This window comes from Helianthus annuus, chromosome 3 (assembly GCF_002127325.2).
Source record: "Helianthus annuus cultivar XRQ/B chromosome 3, HanXRQr2.0-SUNRISE, whole genome shotgun sequence".
In the NCBI taxonomy this organism is placed as follows: Eukaryota; Viridiplantae; Streptophyta; class Magnoliopsida; order Asterales; family Asteraceae; genus Helianthus; species Helianthus annuus.
Window position 1 is genome coordinate 174,417,367 of NC_035435.2, and position 22,355 is coordinate 174,439,721.

A 22,355-nucleotide genomic window follows, 5' to 3' on the forward strand; every position below is an offset into this window, starting at 1 on the left:
ATCTAACTTACATTTTTAAAGTGCCAAGTTCGATCAGATCCTTGCTGATTGATCATTTAAAAATCATCATCATATATATTTTTTGAAATTCAAAAGATCAAAGGATATATTTCTGTTTGAAAATGTGAATTGAAAATTTTGACCAGATTCTCGCTTGAGTTACTTACTCTATTTACAAATTATAAAAACAGATGTTCCCTTGTGGATAATGATCCCGGTAACGACGCTTTATTTATTGAAAAAGTGTGAATGTAATTACATCTAACTTTTGTTATTTATATTTTGATAATGTGATACCATGTTTTGATATAAATTTTGTAAAGAACTAAATATAAAATTTTATAATGATTTATAAAACATTATATTGGATACAATTCCATTTTTTTATAAAATTTATATCAGAACGTAAATAAAAATAAATATATCGTAAAATTATATTCGTTTTTTAATAAAACATTATAAATAAGAAATCATGAAAAAAAACACAAATTTAAATTTAGAGTAAAATGCCCGGATAGTCTCTGTGTTTTGTCAAAATTTCACCTTTAGTTATCAACTTTAAGAAATTACACTCATGCTCTTTGTGGTTTGCTCGGTTGTTACTCGGATAGTCCTTGAAGTAGATGAAGGTTAGTTTTCTCAGTTAATTCTATACAAAATTACTAAACTACCCTTACTTATTAGTTATTTCATCTTAGTTTAACAAAAAAGTTAACTGGATACGATGTTAATAGCCAAACTCGTTACAAAATTGAAATCACAAGAACTGAACCTGTTAAAAAAATAAGTTAATACTAAAAGACGAAACTTGCTATCAATATGTGGAATTAGTGTAAATGGTAATACCCATTCAGAAAATATAGATAACTAATGAAATATGGCAGCAAATGTAATCATCATTCACTTCTCAATAGTAATCTCGAGCTCTGGTGCATGCTTTGGTAACCCAAACGCACAACCGCCACCACCCATCACTTCAAACCGCCCCTTAAATAATAATAATAATATAACCTCCTCATTTCCACTTCATAGTTCATACGTACGGTTATACACAAAAACAAACAACCCACCCACCCCATTCTTTCTTTCTTTTTCTTTTTCTTGAAGAAGCTTTTGCAGATCCCAAACATGGGTGTACCATCTTTTTACCGATGGCTTGCTAACCGCTACCCTAAAACAGTGGTCAACGCGGTGGAGACCACGGAGGAACACGACGGAAGTTCACCCAACCCTAATCGCATTGAGTTTGATAATCTTTATTTAGACATGAATGGTATTATTCATCCATGTTTTCATCCAGAACAAGATGATCAGGTTGTTATTATTATTATTATTATTATTATTATTATTATTATTATTATTATTATTATTTCAACATGCAATATAACTATAGAAGTGTGTTTTTGTTTACAATATTTTTTTTATTTAGTTTACTAAAATTTCTACACAGGTGAACAGTCCGGTAACGTACGATGAAGTTTTTGATAATATATTTGAGTATATAGACAGAATCTTGAATATTGTGAGACCAAGAAAGTTGTTGTATATGGCCATTGGTAATTATTATTATTAAATAAATCATTTTAATTTAATTTCCGACTTTAGATATTCAAAGATTTATTATTTACTGGAATTGAAATTTTAAAATGTGTTGTTACAGATGGAGTGGCTCCAAGAGCCAAAATGAATCAGCAAAGAAGTCGCAGGTTTCGTACGGCAAAAGACCGTCAAACCCTCGTAAGTTTATTATTATAATTAATTATTAATTAATTTTTTTCAATAGGTTCTTGATGAAGTTGACAAAATTGGGTAAAAAAGAAAGTACTCCAAATAGGTTGATAAATTAATTAATTTATATTAATAATAATAAAGGGTTTGACTGATAAAAATTATAAATATTTTGAACTTATTGGAATTGGATCATAATGTGTATAGGAAGAGGAGGAAGATAGGTTGAGAAAACAGTTTGAAATTGAAGGTAAAGATGTATTTCCGAAAGTGGAATCGCGTGTTGCGGATTCGAACGTAATAACTCCTGGTACGGAGTTCATGTACGAGTTATCTAAGCAGCTTCAGAGTTATATTCGTTTGCGTATTGCGAACCATCCTGCATGGCGATCGCTACGGGTACCGATTTAAGAGCGTGTTTTGAGTAAAATTTTGATGTTAGCTTTTGCTAATTTTTTATTAATGTTTGATTGATTATATATAGGTGATTCTCTCTGATGCAAGCTCTCCAGGAGAGGGAGAACACAAAATCATGTCGTTTATACGGCGTCAACGCACTTGCGAAGGATATGATCCGAATACGAGACATGTCTTGTATGGTCTGGTAAGCGAAACCACAACTTATTCCTACTCACTTTATATGCTATGCCAATGTCAACCTATCTTGAATGTGTTTTAGTTTTACATGACAAATGTGTTGAAAGGGTAACACTATTTTTACCTGGTGAACTTAAAAGGAAATCAGTTAAGATTTCGCTCCGAACGTGTGTTCGCATACAACTAACCCTTTTAAGTCTTTTAACATTTTACGTGGAATAACATATATACCGTTTTTGTGATGATATTTAAGAGCATTCACATCCATTCCACCATATTTTCAACCCTAAATTACACTAAAAAACATTTAAATACTACATTTTCTCTCTCCTTTTCAATTAAATAATATTTTTTATACTTTTAACATTACATTTTCTCTCTCTTCTCACTCACAACCACTTTCAAAATATATTAAAAAATTATAGAGGGTAAACAATGTCCCCTAAATATACAGATGAATGCTCTAACAGTAACATTTTCTCTCTCCTCCACTCACAACCACTTTTTATACTCTTTATATTATAAAAACTCCACACACAGAATTTAGTGAAATAGATGTGAATGCTCTAACAGACAATTTATTTATAGTAGGGGAATGATAGGTGCAACTAACCTATCTTACATTACTACACTATTCGTCGCGACAAGTAAAATAAGCGCAGCAGTTAATTGCGCCTATCATTTCCCGGTTATTTATATCGTTCTAGATTGGTTAAAAAACGCAGTGTGTTTATTTAAGGTCGGAGCAACCAAACTCACTTTAGAGTGTGTTCTAACCTTATATTATACACTCTCTATTGCAGGATGCAGATCTTATAATGCTAGCTCTAGCAACCCATGAAATTCATTTTTCGATTCTACGAGAGGTTACATATTTATTTACTGAAAAGTTGCTCATGCTGGTTAATTTTGTTATAGTTCTTAACTTGTTAACTAATTTAAATTTAAATTCTGGTGCCATGTCATCAGAATGTTCTTGTTGAACCGACTGCTGCTACATCAACGAGTAAAGCCAAGGTGTGAAACTTAAGAGTGTGATTTTAGAGGCAACTTTCTTTTTCTGTGTTACTAAGTAATAATTATTTCCTATATATGTTTTACGTAGTTTGATTCAAGCCGAGGATTGGATGACACGGCTGAACAAATTAGCCGTCTTGACATTTCAGAAGTTAGCAAGAAAAAGTCATTAGTGAAGAAGCCATACCAGGTATATGTTTAATGTACTTGTGTGGCCAGGGGCGTAGCTTTCAAGGGGCCGGGGGGGCGCCCGACCCCCCGAACTTTTCGCTCAGTAGTGTTACGTATGTACGTTTCTTATAGAATTTTTTAGGTATATACGTTTTCGACCCCCTGGTTTTATAAAAAAAAGTTACTTATATAGAATTTTTAGGTCCGGCGACTTCCGACCCCCCGGTGGAAATTTTCAAGCTTCGCCACTGTGTGTGGCTGTGTTTACTTGCACTAATTCTTTGTGTTATTTGATCGTATGTTTCTATTTCAGTTTCTTCATGTTTGGATACTCAGAGAATATCTGAAGCTGGATTTGAAAATCACCGAAATGCCAGAAAAATTTGTGCCTGACGTTGAAAGATTGATCGATGATTTTATATTCATCTGTTTTTTTGCTGGAAATGATTTTCTTCCTCATATGCCGACGTTAGAGATTCACGAGGTTTGAATGCCTTTTCTGTTTTAACAATTCTTTCGTTAAAATTGCGATGATGGAAATGTATAAAGATGCAATTGTTTCGATAAATTTGCCGACTTTTTAAATTTTCTATTATTTTTGGTCAGGGTGCGGTTGACTTGTTGATGCATGTATACACGGAGGAGTTCAAAAATCTTGGAGGGTATCTTGTTGATGTTCAAAGGGTTAGTGTGTATTGTACGCCGTAGGGGTGCAAACGAGCCGAGCGGCTCGCGAGCTACTCGAGATCGGCTCGAGAAAAAGCTCGAAACGAGCCGAGCCTTATCGAGCCCAAGCCGAGCTTGAGCCTCAAAACAAAAGCTCGTTTGTTTATCGAGCCCGAGCTTGAGCCTCACATGTGAAGCTTGTTAGGCTCGTCGAGCCTTATTGAGCCTTAGTGTAAACAAGCTGAGTCGAGCCGAGCTTATTTAAACTTGTTTACAAGCCGACCTCGAACCTAAAAATAAGCTTATTTAGTAAACGAGCCCGAGCCCGAGCTTTACTTATCGAGCTCGCAAGCCTAAAAAGTCTATTATTCATATTATTTTAATTTAATACTCTTATTAATAGATAATAAACGAACCGAGCCCGAGCCGAGCTCGAGCTTGATAAAATACAAACGAGCCGAGCTCGAGCTTTGAAAACAAAGCTCGAATCGAGCCGAGCTTGAACCCGAGCTCTCATAAGTTAATCGAGCTCGAGCTCGAGCCTGGCTGAGCTCGAGCTCGGCTCGTTTGCACCATTTGTACCCGTCTTTTATTTTTCCTGAGCTTCATAAGGTCTTAACTTTTTAATGGAAACAGATCAACGAAAGGAAAGGAGCTTACATAAAGCTGAAAAGGGTTGAAAAGTTCATCCTCGCAGTAGGAGCGTATGAAGATCGAATCTTTAAGAAGAGATCAGCGATTTATGAAAGCAGATTGAGACGCATACTTTCCGACATCCAGGCTGATGTATGTTTTGTAGTTTTTTTTTTACTATTCTCACTATCATCAACGGTCTTGGTATCACATATATTTTTATAAACATCAACTTATAGATTTTAAGTTCCGTAGTTGCTTTTCGGTTCGCGTATTTGATGTCTGATTTTGGTATTGATTAATTTTCATCCAGGAAGGCCATGAAGAAGAGGACTTGTTTCCTGTGATGAGTTCTACTTCTAATCAGAAAGACTTTAATCACGACATGCAGGTATGTATATACATCATGTTATCAGGCACTGCTTTAAATAAATCACACGTTTGTAATTTTACGACATGTCTATTTTCTGGTTTGCACAGATTTATGAGAACACGAAAATGTTGAAGGAACAATTGAAGTCTTATACTCGTGAGAAATCGGATGTATTCAAGAATGGTCTTGTTACAGACATGGTATAGATCCTTTTTTCGTTCTTCGCCATTTTGCATTTTGCAGACTCCAGTTTAGTGTTATTGATTCTTGTTTAAACAACTTCTCGTTAGGTGAAATTTGGTTCTCCGGGATGGAGAAAACGTTACTATAAATGCAAGTTTTCTGTTGAAACTGATGAGGATATGGAGAAAATAAGGAAGAACTTGGTATGTATATTACTATATTGCGCATGTTATGCTTTTTCTTGCATCAAAGACGTTTAACAACAAATAGCGAGTCGTCGTTTTCTAAAAGCAATACATAGAAACAAGGAAATCGAAGTGATTATCTTGCTTATGTTTTTAATCATATTGCTTAGGCCTGTAAACGAACTGAACGTTCATGAACTGTTTGGCGGGAAGTTCGTTGTTTATTTAATTAAACGAACGGACACGAACACAATTTTTGTTTGCTCATTTATGTTCATGAACGCTCGTTTATGTTCGTTTTTTATATGTGTTCGTTTATATTCGTTTAAACTTTATTTTATTCTATTATTTATTCCCTTTTGTTTTAAAATTTCAAGTAATCCTTACTCAACCTTCAAAAAAGAGTAATCACTAATAAATGATAGAACACGAACATGCCCATTTTCTTAATACATACACGCCCGTTTATGTTTTATTCTATTATTTTTTCCCTTAATACATGCACGCCCGTTTATGTTTTATTCTATGATCGAACATGAACATGCCCATTTTCTTAATAAACGAACATGATCAAAAAACGTGTCGATTATATGTTCGTTTTCAGTTGAAGTTAATTGAACAAACACGAACATGCCCGTGTTCGTCTTTGTTCGGTTCGTCTACAAGCCTAATATTGCCTTTTGATTTTTCTTCTGTAGGTTGAGAAGTACACACAAGGGTTGTGTTGGGTTCTTCTTTATTACTTCTCGGATGTTCCCTCATGGACTTGGTATTATCCATACCATTATGGGCCTTTCGCATCCGACTTCAAAGGTCTCTCTAGCAATAAGGTTATATTTACGAAAGGATTGCCATTTAAACCGTTCGATCAGCTCATGGCGGTGCTCCCCCCTACAAGGTAAGCCGTTGGATCACTTTCTTGAAAAATGGATACCGTTCATATACATTTTTATTATGGAGTTTACTAATACTAATATTTGTTTGTGTAGTGCTCATGCGCTTCCAGCGCAGTATAGATTACTGATGACTGACGAAGAATCAAGTATTCTTGATTACTATCCATCTGGTATTCTGTTGACACATGATCTATTGTTTATCACTTTAACTACATCAAATGTACTGAACATGACGACACATTGTAGTTATATTTTTTTATAAATAATTCAACAACAAAAATATACAAAAAAACAATGACAACAAATGGCTGGTTACTCTTTGTTCAAGTCACTCGTCACATAAAATGATAGAAAAATCAGGTTCGGTACACACACACAATTACAATACATACCAAGTTCAATACATTTTTGATTATTTTTGGAGTTAATTGCCCGGATGGTCCCCGTGGTTTTACGTTTTTTCACGTTTAGTCCCCACCTTTTGAAAATAGCAGGTATGCTCCCTATGGTTTGTTATTTTGTTACTCGGATAGTCCCTGAGTAGATGTCAGTTAGTTTGGAAATAGCAGGTATGCTCCCTATTTTGTTACTCGGATAGTCACCTGAGTAAATGTCAGGGGACTATCCGAGTAACAAAATGACAAACCATAGGGAGCATACCTGTTATTTCCAAAACATGGGGACTAAACGTGAAAAAACGTGAAACCACAGGGACCATCCGGGCAATTAACTCTTATTTTTGAATGCACAATATGCAAGTTTTCCACCATTTATTTCAGATTTCGACACCGACACAGATGGGAAAAGATTTATTTGGCAGGTTAGAGACTGATCATGGTTAATATTAATGAAAACATTGTGAATCTGAAAGCAACCATGGTTCCCTTTGGTGACCAGTGTGTTATTTGCTTACAAGTTACTTATTCCGTCCTTTTTTAAAGGGTATATGCAAACTCCCTTTTATTGATGAGGATCGCCTTCTTTCTGCAACAAAGAAGATCGAGAAGGACCTAAGCGTAAGGGCAAAATCTTCATAATCTATCACTAGCCGTTAAATAGACACTATGTTCACATGCTTCTATATACTCAGGCGGAGGAAGCGAAAAGAAACATGGAAAATCTTGATCAGTTATTTGTACATTCATCAGAAAATCTTGCTTCGCGAATCCTCTCTTCTTTCAATGACATGGGCCTTATCAAGCAGGGTGGTAACTCGATCAAGATTGATTCTGACCCAAGGTTGTACAGTTGGAGTGCTTATTATTGTAATTAAGTTCTTATGATTATAGGGGGGGGGGTTGGAGCACGGACCTCCCGGCCGCTGGAGTGATCCCACTCCACAAGCTAGCTTAGCCCCATAGCTGCCTGGCGGTTAATACCCACCCGAGCCGAACCTTGGGGCGATTTACAGCTTGCCAAGATTCGAACCCGAGACCTCAGGGATGAGGGCGGGTGAGGCTGGCCAACTGGGCCACCCCAGTTGGTTGGTTCTTATGATTATATCTTTCTAATATTTTTGTTTTTCTTCTTGAATCTATTTCAGCGGTAATATAAGTGGTTTTGTCCAACCTAAGCTGGATTCGGTGAACGATCTTGATGTTTTGTAAGAAAATGCTTCATGGATCTTAATCAGTTTCGTAATTTAGAGTATAATTGTGCTATCCTTTTAATGTTCATTTCCATTCGGCAGATGTGTGTATTATGAGTTACCATGCTTTTCTCCGCATATTCCGCGCGTGCTCGCTGGGTCAACCTTCCCTGAAACGGTATGCCATCTCCTGTGAACGGATATTTTTTTGATCTATTTAATGGTGTCTTTATCTTTATTTTCAACTAATAATTAGTGTTCTATCATATATTTTTTTTGTTAATAGGATGTGAGCGAGGCCGATATTGAAGAGAGGCAGCTATGGCATGATATGTATGGTTACAATAATAGCCGAAACTACAGGTTTTTTCGTTGAACTTCTATGGTAGCACATTTTCGTTCCATCAACGCCTTTTGTGTTCACATTTCTTCAAAATTTTGGTCTACAGATCTCACAACCGAAGTGAAGGATCAGACGGAAACCCTAATGCCGGTTTTAGGAACTCTTCTCCCAATGTTGTGAACATAGGTGCCGGAAGTGACTGGAATCCTAGAGGCCGGGGTAGAGTTCACAACTCCCCTCATAGTGGTTCATATAATGGAAACCCTAATACCGGTTTTAGGAATTCTTCTCCCGATGTTGTGAACATAGGTGCCGGAAGTGGCTGGAATCCTAGAGGCCGGGGTGAAGTTCACCGTTCCCCTCATAGTGGTTCACATAACGGAAATCCTAATACCGGTTTTAGGAATTCTTGTCCCAATGTTGTAAACATAGGTGGCGGAAGTGGTTGGAATCCTAGAGGACGGGGTGAAGTTCACCGCTCCCATCATGGTTCTGGTGGTTCATATCATGATGCAGCAAGGACCGTAGATGATCAACCTAGAGGCCAGTCTTGGTGTGCGAACACTTATGGGAGAGGTACCGCACGAGGGAATGTGAGTGGTTACTATGGACGTGGTTATCACACGATGAATAGATGGGGTGGGTCGCAATCGAGGCATGACCGTGGGGATGCCAACGTTGGTAGTTGGCGAAGAACGAACTGAGTTTTGAGGAGCTGCCAGGTTGGTAGTAACCTGTATGGTTAGCGGAAAACTGTGCACTACTTTTGGGTCCTTAATGTGTACAATTTATAGTGTGGGAGACTTTTTGTTAATTGCCTCATGGAATGGCATGTTTTGTAATTATTTTGTTGTGTTCATTGGTTTTGAAAACACAAAATGTAATGAAAGAAGGAAGGATGAAACGAAATGCCTTTTTATTTGGTTTATTATGTTAACGACTTGGAAAGAATTCAGGGTCTGTTTGGTATGGGGTAATGGAATAGACGAGGGAATGGAATGGACGAGGTAATGGAATGGACGAGGAAATGCAATGGATCATTACCATTCCATGTCTTGTTTGGTTACCATGTGAATGGAATGAATTATTATTATTAAGTTTTACATCAATCGACTTGTATACTCGTTCTAATCAAAAGCCCTAAAACATCGGTTTGTAATTCGGTAAAAAACTTAACTCCGTTAAGCTATTTTAACGGCGAACTATTTTACAAAAAAATTGGACGAGGTCGGATTATTATTGGCTAATAACTGACTTGGGATTATTATCGGTCGATTTCAGAAAGATGAGATTATTATTTTCCAATTTTAACGTTATTTTACTAATTTCGTGAAAATAATGTTAAAAGCTGAGGACGGTTAATCACGCATCATGTGGTGGCGTTGATCCCTGAAAGACAAAAGGGTACATTTACTAATCGGCCTTTGTCTTGCTGAGTGTTATGTGCCTTATGTCCAAGGCTTGATGCAAAACTACTATCGAGTCGGGGGTCTAACTGGAAGCAACCTCTCTATTTCTACGGGGTAGAGATAAGGTTGTCTACATCTTACCCTCCTCAGACCCTACCTTTGCTTTGATATTGGTGGGATTTACTGAGTATGATGTTGATGATCTTTGTCTAAACAAAAAGAAAATGATTTCTTGAAAAATGGAAAGGAGAACCATGGTTGCCATGGTTTAATCCATACAAACCATGGTGGATCATGCAAGGGGGTGGCGTAGTCTTCCATTTATGTTCCTACGTGGTGAATCATGTCCCAACCATAACCTTCGAAATCGATTCACCGAAACCGCCATAACCGATCGGTTATCCATTTATCGATATCTCAGTTATGGTTACAATTTTGAGCCAAAAGCGACCCATAGGAAGAAAATTACAACTCACCTCGACGACCTTTAAGATTTTTGAATTTGTCTTTTATGTCATCCGAATCAAACTTATCAGCAATTTCTTTTTCTATATAAATCACCAAGCTATTCGCGAGTTAATCGTCTATAATCTTGTAAATTACAAAACTCGTCCTTTATGTTAACACTAGATTGCAAAGTGCGTACGTCCTTTAACCCTGACTCAACAACTACAAAAAACGTATTTGATGTTTACAAACCGTTGCACGTTATGTCATTTAACCTAACTCAATTACTTTTCATAGTTAATCAGGGTAGATTGATAATTTTACTCGTTCGGCTTCCGCTACCAAAAATCTTCACCTTTCTAACACAAACCATATGGTGATTAATGTGCTTGCCGGTTGGTTCTTCTTCCTCCGGGTCCCACATAATTTCATGGGTATCAAAGTGGCCCCCATCTAAATCTTGTCGCTTTATTCATTCATATTTAAACACTTTATCCCACCAAATGGAGAAAACATAAAACAAAGAGAGACAATTACATGTGCATGTTACATATCTATAGTATATCAGATCTTTCAATTAGTTACATGAAGACAGACCCATATATATAAAAAGCTTCAAGCTTTCACCAAAACTGAAGTGGAAACAGGAAGCTTTCTTTAATGGCTTCTATTGGTTGTACTTTGTTTATCTTGTTACACAGCTGCTGCTTTGTATGGTTGTACATTTTGCCAGTTGCAGAAGCAGCTGCTAACAGTGTGAAGTATGATAGTAGATCACTCATCATTGATGGTCAAAGAAGGCTTCTTATTTCGGCTGCTATTCACTACCCTCGTAGTGTCCCTGCTGTAAGACTATTATTAACTATTTTAATGTTCATATTTTACCATGATTTTCATTTTTCAACTAGAGTAATTTGTGTTTCTTGATTATGTTTAGAGTAAAGTGCACGGATGGTCCCTGTAGTTTACCAAAATTTTGGATTTGGTCCTTAGCGTGTTAAAAGTAGATGGATGGTGGTTTGCACTTTGTAATGCATTTAGTCGCCAGCCAACAAAAATACCGAGGTTTTAGCATGTCCAAGTTAGGGACTAAATGCGTTACAAAGTTCAAACCACAGGGACCATCCATGTACTTTTGGGAAAACTTGGGGACTAAGTGCATTACTCGGATTTAAGGATATGTAATTTGGGTTTCTTGATTATGTTTAGAGTAAAGTACACGGATGGATGGTCCTGTGGTTTACCAAATTTTGGATTTGGTCCCCAGCGTTTTAAAAGTACATGGATGGTCCCTGTGGTTTGCACTTTGTAATGCATTTAGTCCCCAACCAACAAATGTAAAGAGTTTAGCATGTCCAAGTTAGGGACTAAATGCGTTACAAAGTGCAAACCACAGGGACCATCCATGTACTTTTGGAAAAACTTGGGGACTAAGTGCATTACTCGGATTTAAGGATATGTAATTTGGCTTTCTTGATTATGTTTATAGTAAAGTACACGGATAGTCCTGTGGTTTACCAAATTTTGGATTTGGTCCCTAGCGTTCTAAATGTACATGGATGGTCCCTGTGGTTTGTACTTTGTAACGTATTTAGTCCCCAACCAACAAATCTAACGGTTTTAGCATGTCTAAGTTAGGGACTAAATGCGTTACAAATTGCAAACCACAGGGACCATCCATGTACTTTTGGAAAACGCTGGGGACTAAATGCGTTACAAAGCGCAAAACACAGGGACCATTTGTGTAGTTTTGGAAAGCTAGGGGACTAAATTCAAAATTTTCGTAAACCACGGGGACCCTATACGTGTACTTTACTCTTATGTTTAAATGCTATCATCTTTTAAGCTGCAATAGTGTTGTGTTTGCTGGATTTGTTTAGATAACCGAATGGGTCAGGGGTATAACGTATAAGTGTGCTTTGATTTATAATAATTACGTAATTATACAACTTTTTTGTTGTGATAGATGTGGCCCGGATTGGTAAAAACTGCAAAAGAAGGAGGCGTAGATGCGATTGAAACGTACGTATTTTGGAATGGACATGAACCATCACCAGGCAATGTGAGTGGCAATTTAGACATTTTCACAACAAAACTGAGCTAAGTTTGACTTTGACTTTGACTTTTGCAAGAAGTCAAAATCACTAACTGATCATTTTTGTGTTTTCTTGATGTGGTGTTGTTACTTGTTAGTACTATTTTGGTGGAAGGTATGATTTACCGAAATTTGTGAAGATAGTTCAGGATGCCGGTATGCTTTTAATTCTTCGGATCGGGCCATTCGTTGCTGCAGAATGGAACTTTGGGTGATTGTATTACTGTTGTTTATTACTTTACTTTCAAGATTGCATTTTAATGCTTAAACGGTCGTATTTGTTTTAAACTGCTAACAAGTTGCTGTAAAATATTCAGCGGTATACCTGTTTGGTTGCATTATGTGCCAGGGACCGTCTTCAGAACCGACAACGAACCTTTCAAGGTGCGAGTTTGATCAATAATCACTTTGAAAACACACATCCAAACACCCCATAGTAAAATATTATAGGCAAATTGGATTTAAATAATCCCAACTTGCTCAATTTGGCCGATAATAATCCCAACTCAGTTATTGGCCGATAATAATCTGAACTGGTCCACTTTTGGCCAATAATAGTCCGCCGTTAAAAATAGCTTAACGGAGTTAAGCTTTTTTTCCGAATTACAAACCGATGTTTTATGGATTTTGATCAGAACGAGGATACGATTCGATTTATGTAAAACTTACCTCGAAACGGTGATTCAAACGACTTGATTTTTGTTAATTGGAAGTTTAAACACCCGAATTGAAGCACCGTTTTCGTCGTTTGGGGCAGTATTTCGAGGTAAATTTTATATCAATCAACTTGTATCCTCGTTCTGATCAAAATCCATAAAACATCAGTTTGTAATTCGGAAAAAAGCTTAACTCCGTTAAGCTATTTTTAACGGCGGACTATTATCGGCCAAAAGTGGACCAGTTCGGATTATTATCGGCCAATAACTGAGTTGGGATTATTATCGGCCAAATTGAGCAAGTTGGGATTATTTAAATCCAATTTGCCAATTTTATATCCGTTTGCAAATACTAATTTTAATTTATATCGTTGGCCGAAAATGCAGCTTTACATGCAGAACTTCACAACTCTTATTGTGAATATGATGAAGAAAGATAAGTTTTTTGCATCACAAGGAGGTCCCATCATTTTAGCACAAGTAACAACCATCTTGAAAATAGTTGTTTTTTTTAGCATACTTTGACTTTTAAAGTCAAATAGATTTTTATTCATTCTTTTGTTATTCTGAAACTAGTTATTTTTTGGAGTAAACTATCATTTTGGTCCCTGAGGTTTGGTCACTTTTGCCACTTTAGTCCAAAACTCAAACCTTTTACATCTGGGTACCTGTGGTTTCAGTTTTATTGCCATTTTGGTCCAAAAATGAAATCAGGTCATATTTGTCTTATAAAATCCTGCAATTTTTTCCTTTTCCTCAGGGGCAAATCAGGTTATATTTGTTTTATAAAATTTGGTATCTATTTATAAAAAAGAAATGACCATTTTGCCCCTGAGAAAAATGACAAAATAGTAGGATTTTATAAGAAAAATATGACCTGATTTCATTTTTGGACCAAAATGGCAATACAACTGAAACAACAGGGATCCAGATGCAAAAGGTTTGAGTTTTGGTCTAAAGTGGCAAAAGTGACCAAACCACAAGGACCAAAATGTCAATTTACTCTATTTTTTGTCTGGTTGATTTCAACTTATTGTAGGTGGAAAACGAGTATGGATTCTATGAACCTGCGTATGGCGAAGGTGGCAAATCGTACACTCAGTGGGCTGCGAAAATGGCTCTTTCTCAAAATACAGGTGTACCGTGGATAATGTGTCAGCAATGGGATACTCCTGATCCGGTGGTAAGCGTTCCTCGGGGGGGCCTTATGCATATAACCCGATAATATCCACGACCAACTTCTGAAAACGACCGTTTTATGATCCGTACAGATCAATACTTGTAATTCATTTTACTGTGACGATTTCAAGCCGAGCTATCCAACAATGCCCAAAATCTGGACCGAGAATTGGCCCGGATGGTATGTAACTATCTACGCTTATTACTATTAATATACAAACAAATTGATTTGGTAATATGTATAATACACTAATATTATTATGGGGAATTGGCCTGTAATAATCTCACCTAGACTTTATTGGCCATTAATAATCTCACCTCAAAATATTCCCCTACTAGTCCCACCTTTCACCTATTTTTCCTACAATGGTCCCCCGTTAAAAAAAACTTAACGGAGTTAAGCTTTTTTTTTTTTCAAATTACAAACAGATTTTTTAGGGCTTTTGATCAGAACGATGATACGAGTCCATTGATGTAAAATTTACTTCGAAATGGTGCTCCAAGTGACTTGATTTTGGTTAATTGGAAATTTAAACACCCGAATTGAAGCGTCGTTTTCATCGTTTGGAGCACCGTTTTGGGCCAAGTTTTACATCAATGGACTCGTATCGTCGTTCTAATCAAAAGCCCTAAAAAATTTGTTTGTAATTTGGAAAAAAGTTTAATTCCGTTAAGTTTTTTTAACGGGGGACCAATATAGGAAAAATAGGTGAAAGGTTGGACTGATGGGGGGAATATTCTAAAATGAGATTATTAAAGGCCAATAAGGTATAAGTGAAATTATTACAGGTTAATTTCCCTATTATTATACTTTGAACTAGTCATGTAAATTACTTACTAGACAAAGTATTATAATATAGAGACTAGATCTGTAGTACAATTTAATACAAACTAGAATTGCGTCCCGCCGCAATGCGGCGGGGATTCTTTAGTTATAACTAAGTCGATCTAGGATCCGCACGTTATGTTAAACCTATTAAACAGGAAAAAATAGACGATGTAAAAACGTTCACCCACACACGCATGTTGCGTCGTGTTAACTCGCAAAATTTAGAACGAAACATAAAAACGTTAAATCAAAGACGCACGTTGCGATGTGTTTAGTCACAAAATTTAGAACCAAGCATAAAGCGAAAAATTTGCGGAAAATGAAAACTATTAAGGGCCAAAGTTGAAAGTAAAAAAAGTTGGTGAGGATAGATTGCAAAAGATAAAAAGTTTGGGGTTAAAAGTAAAAAAAAAAATTGTTTTGGGTTAAAAGGAATTTATGAAATACTTTTGGTGAAAAATAAAAAAAAAATCTATTTTTTTGGAAAACCCCCAAAGCCAAGGTTACAGTAACCATATGCATAACCATTTTTTCTTTGAAAACCCCTCAAAGCACACCTCGCGGGGCGTAAAACGGTGTCAAATAATACTAATGCCACACAACCGTCATCGACCACTAACACTGACTCGACCTAGGATCTGAGTGTTGCGACGAACCTGTCAAACATGAAAAAATAGTGGTAAAACGTTGAACCATACATGCACGTTGCACCGTGTTAACTTGCAAAATTTGAAACAAAACATAAAAAGGTTGAACCAGTTGTCCGTTACGTCGTATTAACTCGAAAAATTTAGAACTATACGTAAAACGAAAATTTGCGAAAGATGAAAAGTATAAGTGACAAAAGTTGTGAAGTTAAATTGCAAATAATGAAAAGTTTTGGGTTAAAGTTAAAAAACAAATTATGTAGGGTTCAAATTGTAAAAGGTAAAACCTTTGGGTTAAAAGTAAAAAAATCAAGTTTTTTTTTGAAAAAATCCCAAAGCATAATGTACAACTCGAATTGCACATTTTTGTTGCTAATTTATAATTATAATATATAATATACAATCATAACCCTTGGTTTCTTTCTACTCCACATATTCCAACCGCTCATTAACCTTGTGTCGTTGCCATGCTGGCATAGGTTCAAGACATTTGGTGGCAGAGATCCCCATCGCCCACCTGAAGATGTTGCGTATTCCGTTGCTCGATTTTTTCAAAAAGGAGGAAGTGTACACAATTATTATATGGTATTGTTTTGATGAGTTCTTTATACATGAATGCAATGTTAGTTTTGGTACCTTGCATAGTTTATTTAGTTTCTACATGCGTTTGACTTTGACTTTGACTTTGCTTGTCGTGTTGAGTTTAGTACCATGGTGGGACGAATTTCGGACGTACTTCTGGCGGGCCGTTTATCACCACGAGTTATGATTATGATGCACCAATTGACGAATACGGTTAGCCCATGAAACTTTTCAATATATATGGTAACAAGAACTTAACTTCTTTAGTGTACATTGTTATCTTTGACATTGACTATGAATGTCAAACTTTTATTTTAACTAACTTATAAATAGTATACATATCTTTTACATTTTAGCATAGTTCGTTTTCTAAATCTTCATACAATTTGATACACACATAATATTTTTTAAACCAAAAGTAGTTCACATGACTTTTTAAATAATCTCTAAATAGTTCATTTGACTTTTTGAATAATCTCTAAATATTTGAGAAAATTAGTAAAATAGCCAAAGACCAGGGTTAACTTACGAAAATAGCCACCTCATGCGTCCTTGGAGTGGCGCATCACGGATTCAAATGCGCGGGATGCGTCTGGAAACAATGGGATGCGTCTCTGGAGAGAAACCCAATAGAAAATGGACACGTGACGCAGACTCCTCCAAGGGGTCAGACAGACTCCTCCAAGGGGTCAGGCAGACTCCTCCAATGAGTCAGGCAGACTCCTCTGAGTGTGAGATCCAAGGCGTCAGGTCTGACCCCTTGGAAGAGTCTGCATGACCCTTTGGAAGAGTCTGCCTGACCCCTTCGAAGAGTCTGCTTGACCCCTTGGAGGAGTCTGCCGCCACGTGTCCATTTTCTATTGGGTTTCGCTCCAAAGACGCATCCCATTGTTTCCAGACGCATCCCGCACATTTGAATCCGTGATGCGCCACTCCAAGGACGCATGAGGTGGCTATTTTCGTAATTCAACCCTGGTCTTGGCTATTTTCGTAATTTTCTCTTTATTTTCATGGATGAGTGTAGGATTACCAAGGTTTCCGAAATGGGGCCACCTTAAGGAGCTTCACCGAGCTATTAAGTTGTGTGAACACGCGTTATTGAACAACAAACCAGCTTTGGTTCTTCTTGGTCCGAAACAAGAGGTTCGTTTATTTTCAATATCTTCCTGTTTGATCATTTTTAACGTGACGAGCGCACATTTTTCTCTCTCAATATTTAGGCGGATGTCTACGAAGATCAAACGGGAACATGTGCTGCGTTTATCGCTAACTTAGATGACACAAACGAAAAAACAGTTCAGTTTCGAAACGCTTCATATACATTGCCAGCATGGTCAGTAAGCATACTTCCCGACTGCAAAAACGTAGTCTTCAACACCGCAAAGGTAACTTCTTGTTAAGTCCTCTCGATCACATATTCCTGTTTCATTGTTGACTGTTGAAAGTAGTTTGTTTGACCTTAAAAGTCAACTGACATTGTACGTGTGTTTAAACAGGTCGGATCTCAAACTTCTACCATTGAAATGGTGCCGGAGAAACTGCAACCTAATTGGGAAATATACGTTGAGAAAGCCGGGATATGGGGCGAAGCAGATTTTACACGCAACGGTTTTGTTGATCACATTAACACCACAAAAGATACTACTGATTACCTTTGGCACACAACAAGGTTTGTGTCTATATAAAGATACTTCTATCTTGAAAGCATTAAAAAAAGAGAAAATTACGAAAATAGCCAAAGACCAGGGTTGACTTACGAAAATAGCCACCTCATGCGTCCTTGGAGTGGCGCATCACGGATTCAAATGCGCGGGATGCGTCTGGAAACAATGGGGTGCGTCTTTGGAGCGAAACCCAATAGAAAATGGACACGTGGCGGCAGACTCATCCAAGGGGTCAGACAGACTCCTCCAATGAGTCAGGCAGACTCCTCCGAGTGTGAGATCCAAGGCGTCAGGCCTGACCCCTTGGAAGAGTCTGTCTGACCCTTTGGAAGAGTCTGCCTGACCCCTTGGAGGAGTCTGCCGCCAGGTGTCCATTTTTTATTGGGTTTCGCTCCAAAGACGCATCCCAAGACTTCCAGACGCATCCCGCGCATTTGAATCCGTGACGCGCCACTTCAAGGACGCATGAGGTGGCTATTTTCGTAATTCAACCCTGGTCTTGGCTATTTTCGTAATTTTCTCTTAAAAAAAACTCTTTAACTATTAGTCAAATGTCTATAAGAGCTTTGACACATAAAGTCAACTCTTTTAACTGTTACATTTTTCTTGCAGATTATTTGTTGACCGGAGTGAAGACTTTTTAACGAAGGGAATCAAACCGATCCTCCTTATCGAATCAAAGGGACATGCCCTTCATGCATTTGTCAATGGCATACTTCAAGGTTGTATGAATTATGATTAAGACACATTATCCAAAAGTCAAACTTGTTATCCAAGATGTTTGACCGTCTGTTTTTCGCTTATTAGATCATTAGTTTCATCTTCGATTAATTTTTTTTGAATTATATCAGCTAGTGCATCAGGAAACGGTACTGTTTCACCGTTCAAGTTTAAGAGCCCCGTCTCTTTGAAGGCGGGAAATAACGAAATCGCCATTTTGAGCATGACTGTAGGCCTCCAAGTAAGTTAACTCATTTTTTTTTATTTTACTCTTTTGTTTTATAGGAAACTAGTTGATGCCCCGCCCGCGTTGCGGGGCGATGGCCGAATAATTCTCAACCAATTAAAAAAACAGTCATATAGTTTTGCTAGAAAAAAAAACCTAAAACGATGACAAGACCGTAATTTTGAGCTCAGGGCAAAATGATAATTTTTAACAGAGGGCAAAATCGTAATTTTTAGCTAGGGGAAAACATATTTTTATTTTGAACTGGGGGGCAAAAACGTAATTTTGCGCAGCGGCGAAAATCGTATTTTTGAGCTGAGGGCAAAAACATAATTTTATTTTGAGTGAGGGGCGAAAACGTAATTTTAAACTGGTGGCAAACCGTAATTTTAAAGTGAGTATAAAATAATAAACTGGTTGGTCCAATGGGGGAGTGTCAGTCAGCTGCCTCGTACAATTGGCAAAACTGTAACTTTAAGCGGGCGAAACCGTAATTTTTAACCGAGGGCAAAATTGAAAATTTTATCTGGGAGCAAATGCGTAATTTTATTTTTAACTGGGGGCAAATACGTAATTTACACTGATGGCAAAATTATAATTTTAAAACGTGGATAAAATTATAAATTAATTAGGCCAATAGGGGAGTGTCAGGCACCGGACTGGAACTATTCCCCTTGTCGCCCCTTTCCTCCAATAAAAGGCAATAACTATTGCCGCCGACACTTAGTTTTGTTGTGTTAAGTAAATATGAATGTGAATGTGGGTCCCATTTAATAGAATGCAGGATCGTTTTACGAATGGGTTGGAGCGGGTTTAACCAGTGTGAAACTCGAAGGTATGAAGAATGGAACCATGGACTTATCACACACAGCATGGACCTACAAGGTACTCAACTTTATATTAACATTTGACTTTTGAGAGTCAAACTGGTTGACTTTTGGACTATATTAGGTTTGACTTTCTTATTTATGGCTTTTTTGCAGATCGGTTTAGAAGGCGAGCATTTACGCTTATACAATGCAGACAGTGCGAAAAACGTGAAGTGGACAAAGGTTTCCGAGCCACCTAAAAACCAGCCATTGACATGGTATAAGGTATGCACCTGCATGAAGAAACATTAGACTCCATTTGTTTTAGCTAAGGCTGGCAAATCGTGTCTTAACAGGTTTAACAGGTTTCTGACGGCGCGCACAACATAAGTTTCAAACATGATTACGACTCGTTTAACTACTTTCTACCTCATGTTTATAAAACAGTTTTATGTATAAAGATGAATAAATGATAGATCATAACATTATAATTTTAATTATTTTAAAAATTAAAAAGTCAAAGGGTGTATTTTCAGTCAAACAGGTCTAATCGTGTCTTAACAGGTACCCAATTGCCAGCCATTTTAGAACATTTTCTTGTTTCTGTTTTACTAATTATTAAATCTCGTAGGCTATCGTGGATGCCCCGCCTGGAGACGAACCCATTGCGCTTGACATGGTTCACATGGGAAAGGGATTGGCGTGGTTGAACGGCGAGCAGATCGGAAGATACTGGCCCCGAAAAGCTCCAACTGATAAGTGTGTTACAACATGTGATTATAGAGGCAAGTTTAACCCGGATAAATGCAATAGAGGGTGTGGTGAACCGACACAAAGATGGTACCATGTTCCAAGATCTTGGTTCAAGCCATCGGGTAACGTTTTGGTGATATTTGAAGAGAAAGGTGGCGACCCGTCTCAAATGATGTTTTCAAGACGGAAAGTATCGGCTCTTTGTGCTCATGTATCTGAAGATCACCCATCGTTTGTCACCAACGACATGCGAAAAATCAAATCAAGTTTGGAGTTAAAATGCCCGATCAACGCATACATTTCCGGTTTTAAATTTGCTAGTTATGGAACTCCTACAGGTTCTTGTCAATCATTTACAGTTGGAGATTGCCATGATCCTGATTCCACATCTGTTGTTGAAAAGGTAATCTTTTTCCCTGATCTCAGGGGCGTAGCTTTCAAGGGGCCGGGAGGGGCGCTCGACCCCCTGAACGTTTCGCTTAGTAGTGTTATGTATGTACGTTTCGTGTAGAATTTTTTAGGTATATACGTTTTCGACCCCCCGATTTTATAAAAAAAATTACTTATATAGAATTTTTAGGTTCGGTGACTTCCGACCCCCCGGTAAAAAATTTCAAGCTTCGCCACTGCCTGATCTGATCTTTAATACATATAATAATAACATAGCCTTTGACCAATCCCACTTTACGAAAATGAACATGGAATGCGTCTGGGGTAGACGTAATTCCCAACCTTCGCGTCTGGCACAGACTCCTACTTTTCAGCCAATAGAGAGACGACACGTGTCATCATCTTTAGTTTTTTTTTAATCTTTTCACCATGATTTTTAAACGAGCGTAGCTTTTTCATACGTTCATATTTTTTTAAAAAGTTTACACCAAATTAAAGAGAATTTTGTTATCTTTAATTTGGTGAATTTTTTATATGTAAAAAAATATTATCCCGTCTAAAAATCGTGGTGGAAAAGAAAAAAAGTTGGCGCGGAAACCCATGGCACATTCTCTGATGCAAACTTTGGTCCCAGATGCAAAACTTGCATTTATTTCCGTGTTTGGGTTCCCAGACGCGAAGCATGTTCATTTTCGTAATTTGACCCATCAAATATCTATTTTCGTGATTTTCCCATAATGATATCGGTCAGTTTTGCATGCGTATTCATGCAAAACCTATCAATTCCAAGTTTTTTTTTTTTTTTTTTTGCAAAAGAGTTATGTTACTTATGTGGTTTCATTTCTCTCATTGTTTGTGCAGCTATGCTTGAATAAGAACGAGTGCATAGTCGAATTGAGTGAAGACAATTTCAAGACGGAACTTTGCCCCGGCAAGACAAAGAAACTTGTTGTGGAAGCAATGTGTAGCTAAATCGTGCCATTTCGATATTGGTTGAATTTATATGGTTGTGTTTTTTGTATCGTCAAGAGTCATTTTTACGTACATTTCCGCGGGTCTTTGATTTCATGTCTTTGTAATCCCAAGGGGAATGAGTACATGTTAAGGCTGTTGAAACTTGAAACTTGTTGAAATTTTTATAGTCAAAATTTGACTTTGACCCATAAAAGTCAAATGTCAACTATCTTCTAATAAAAACATGGTACAAGTACATACCAGGAGGTGTCCTACAACACATGTTTCGATCATCGATGGGCTCAATGTCAAAACCAATAAACCAAGAACCAAGTGAAACATCCTCATTCGCATAATTGTATAGTATTGGCCTGCATCACTCAGATTCGTTTCAGAATGATGTTTCTATGTTTTTTTTTACATCTAACGCCAAAACCAAGATATTATTGATGTTGTGATTCATTAGTCTTTAATCTTCTCTTATAATCACTATTTATACACCCAAAGGAAACCTTATGTTTATCTAGTAAAGGTAATTACGTCATGAAATAAGTACCAACTAATTAATATAGGGTAATAAAGTCGATGATCATTTATTAGATAAATGATAATGAT

General features: G+C 37.1%; 2 protein-coding genes across 3 annotated transcripts; both read left to right on the forward strand.

The window, feature by feature from the left end:
* The first annotated feature begins 1,013 nt into the window (after positions 1-1,013).
* On the forward strand, positions 1,014-9,286 carry LOC110931015 (5'-3' exoribonuclease 3). Of its 2 annotated transcripts, XM_022174410.2 has the most exons (24): positions 1,014-1,314; positions 1,451-1,556; positions 1,661-1,737; positions 1,936-2,127; positions 2,213-2,332; positions 3,129-3,191; positions 3,295-3,342; positions 3,431-3,532; positions 3,827-3,997; positions 4,120-4,197; positions 4,816-4,965; positions 5,126-5,203; positions 5,293-5,385; positions 5,476-5,571; positions 6,252-6,451; positions 6,543-6,619; positions 7,229-7,269; positions 7,391-7,465; positions 7,540-7,688; positions 7,993-8,052; positions 8,140-8,215; positions 8,324-8,400; positions 8,487-9,085; positions 9,145-9,286. In XM_022174410.2, the coding sequence occupies exons 1-23, from the start codon at positions 1,129-1,131 to the stop codon at positions 9,082-9,084; spliced, it is 2,913 nt and encodes a 970-aa protein (XP_022030102.1). In that variant the 5' UTR covers positions 1,014-1,128; the 3' UTR covers position 9,085; positions 9,145-9,286. The 2 variants fall into 2 exon arrangements, with proteins under 2 accessions (XP_022030102.1, XP_022030101.1); XM_022174409.2 differs by having other exon boundaries at positions 8,487-9,286.
* A 1,469-nt stretch (positions 9,287-10,755) lies between these two features.
* Positions 10,756-22,003, forward strand: LOC110931016 (beta-galactosidase 10). Its single transcript, XM_022174411.2, has 18 exons — positions 10,756-11,082; positions 12,203-12,298; positions 12,430-12,542; positions 12,649-12,715; positions 13,375-13,467; positions 14,027-14,170; positions 14,259-14,347; positions 16,122-16,227; positions 16,350-16,437; positions 17,249-17,367; positions 17,445-17,609; positions 17,721-17,893; positions 18,501-18,610; positions 18,740-18,849; positions 19,612-19,719; positions 19,818-19,928; positions 20,275-20,799; positions 21,648-22,003. Exons 1-18 carry the CDS (start codon positions 10,897-10,899, stop codon positions 21,756-21,758), a joined length of 2,514 nt encoding a protein of 837 aa, XP_022030103.1. The 5' UTR covers positions 10,756-10,896; the 3' UTR covers positions 21,759-22,003.
* The last annotated feature ends 352 nt before the right edge of the window (positions 22,004-22,355 follow it).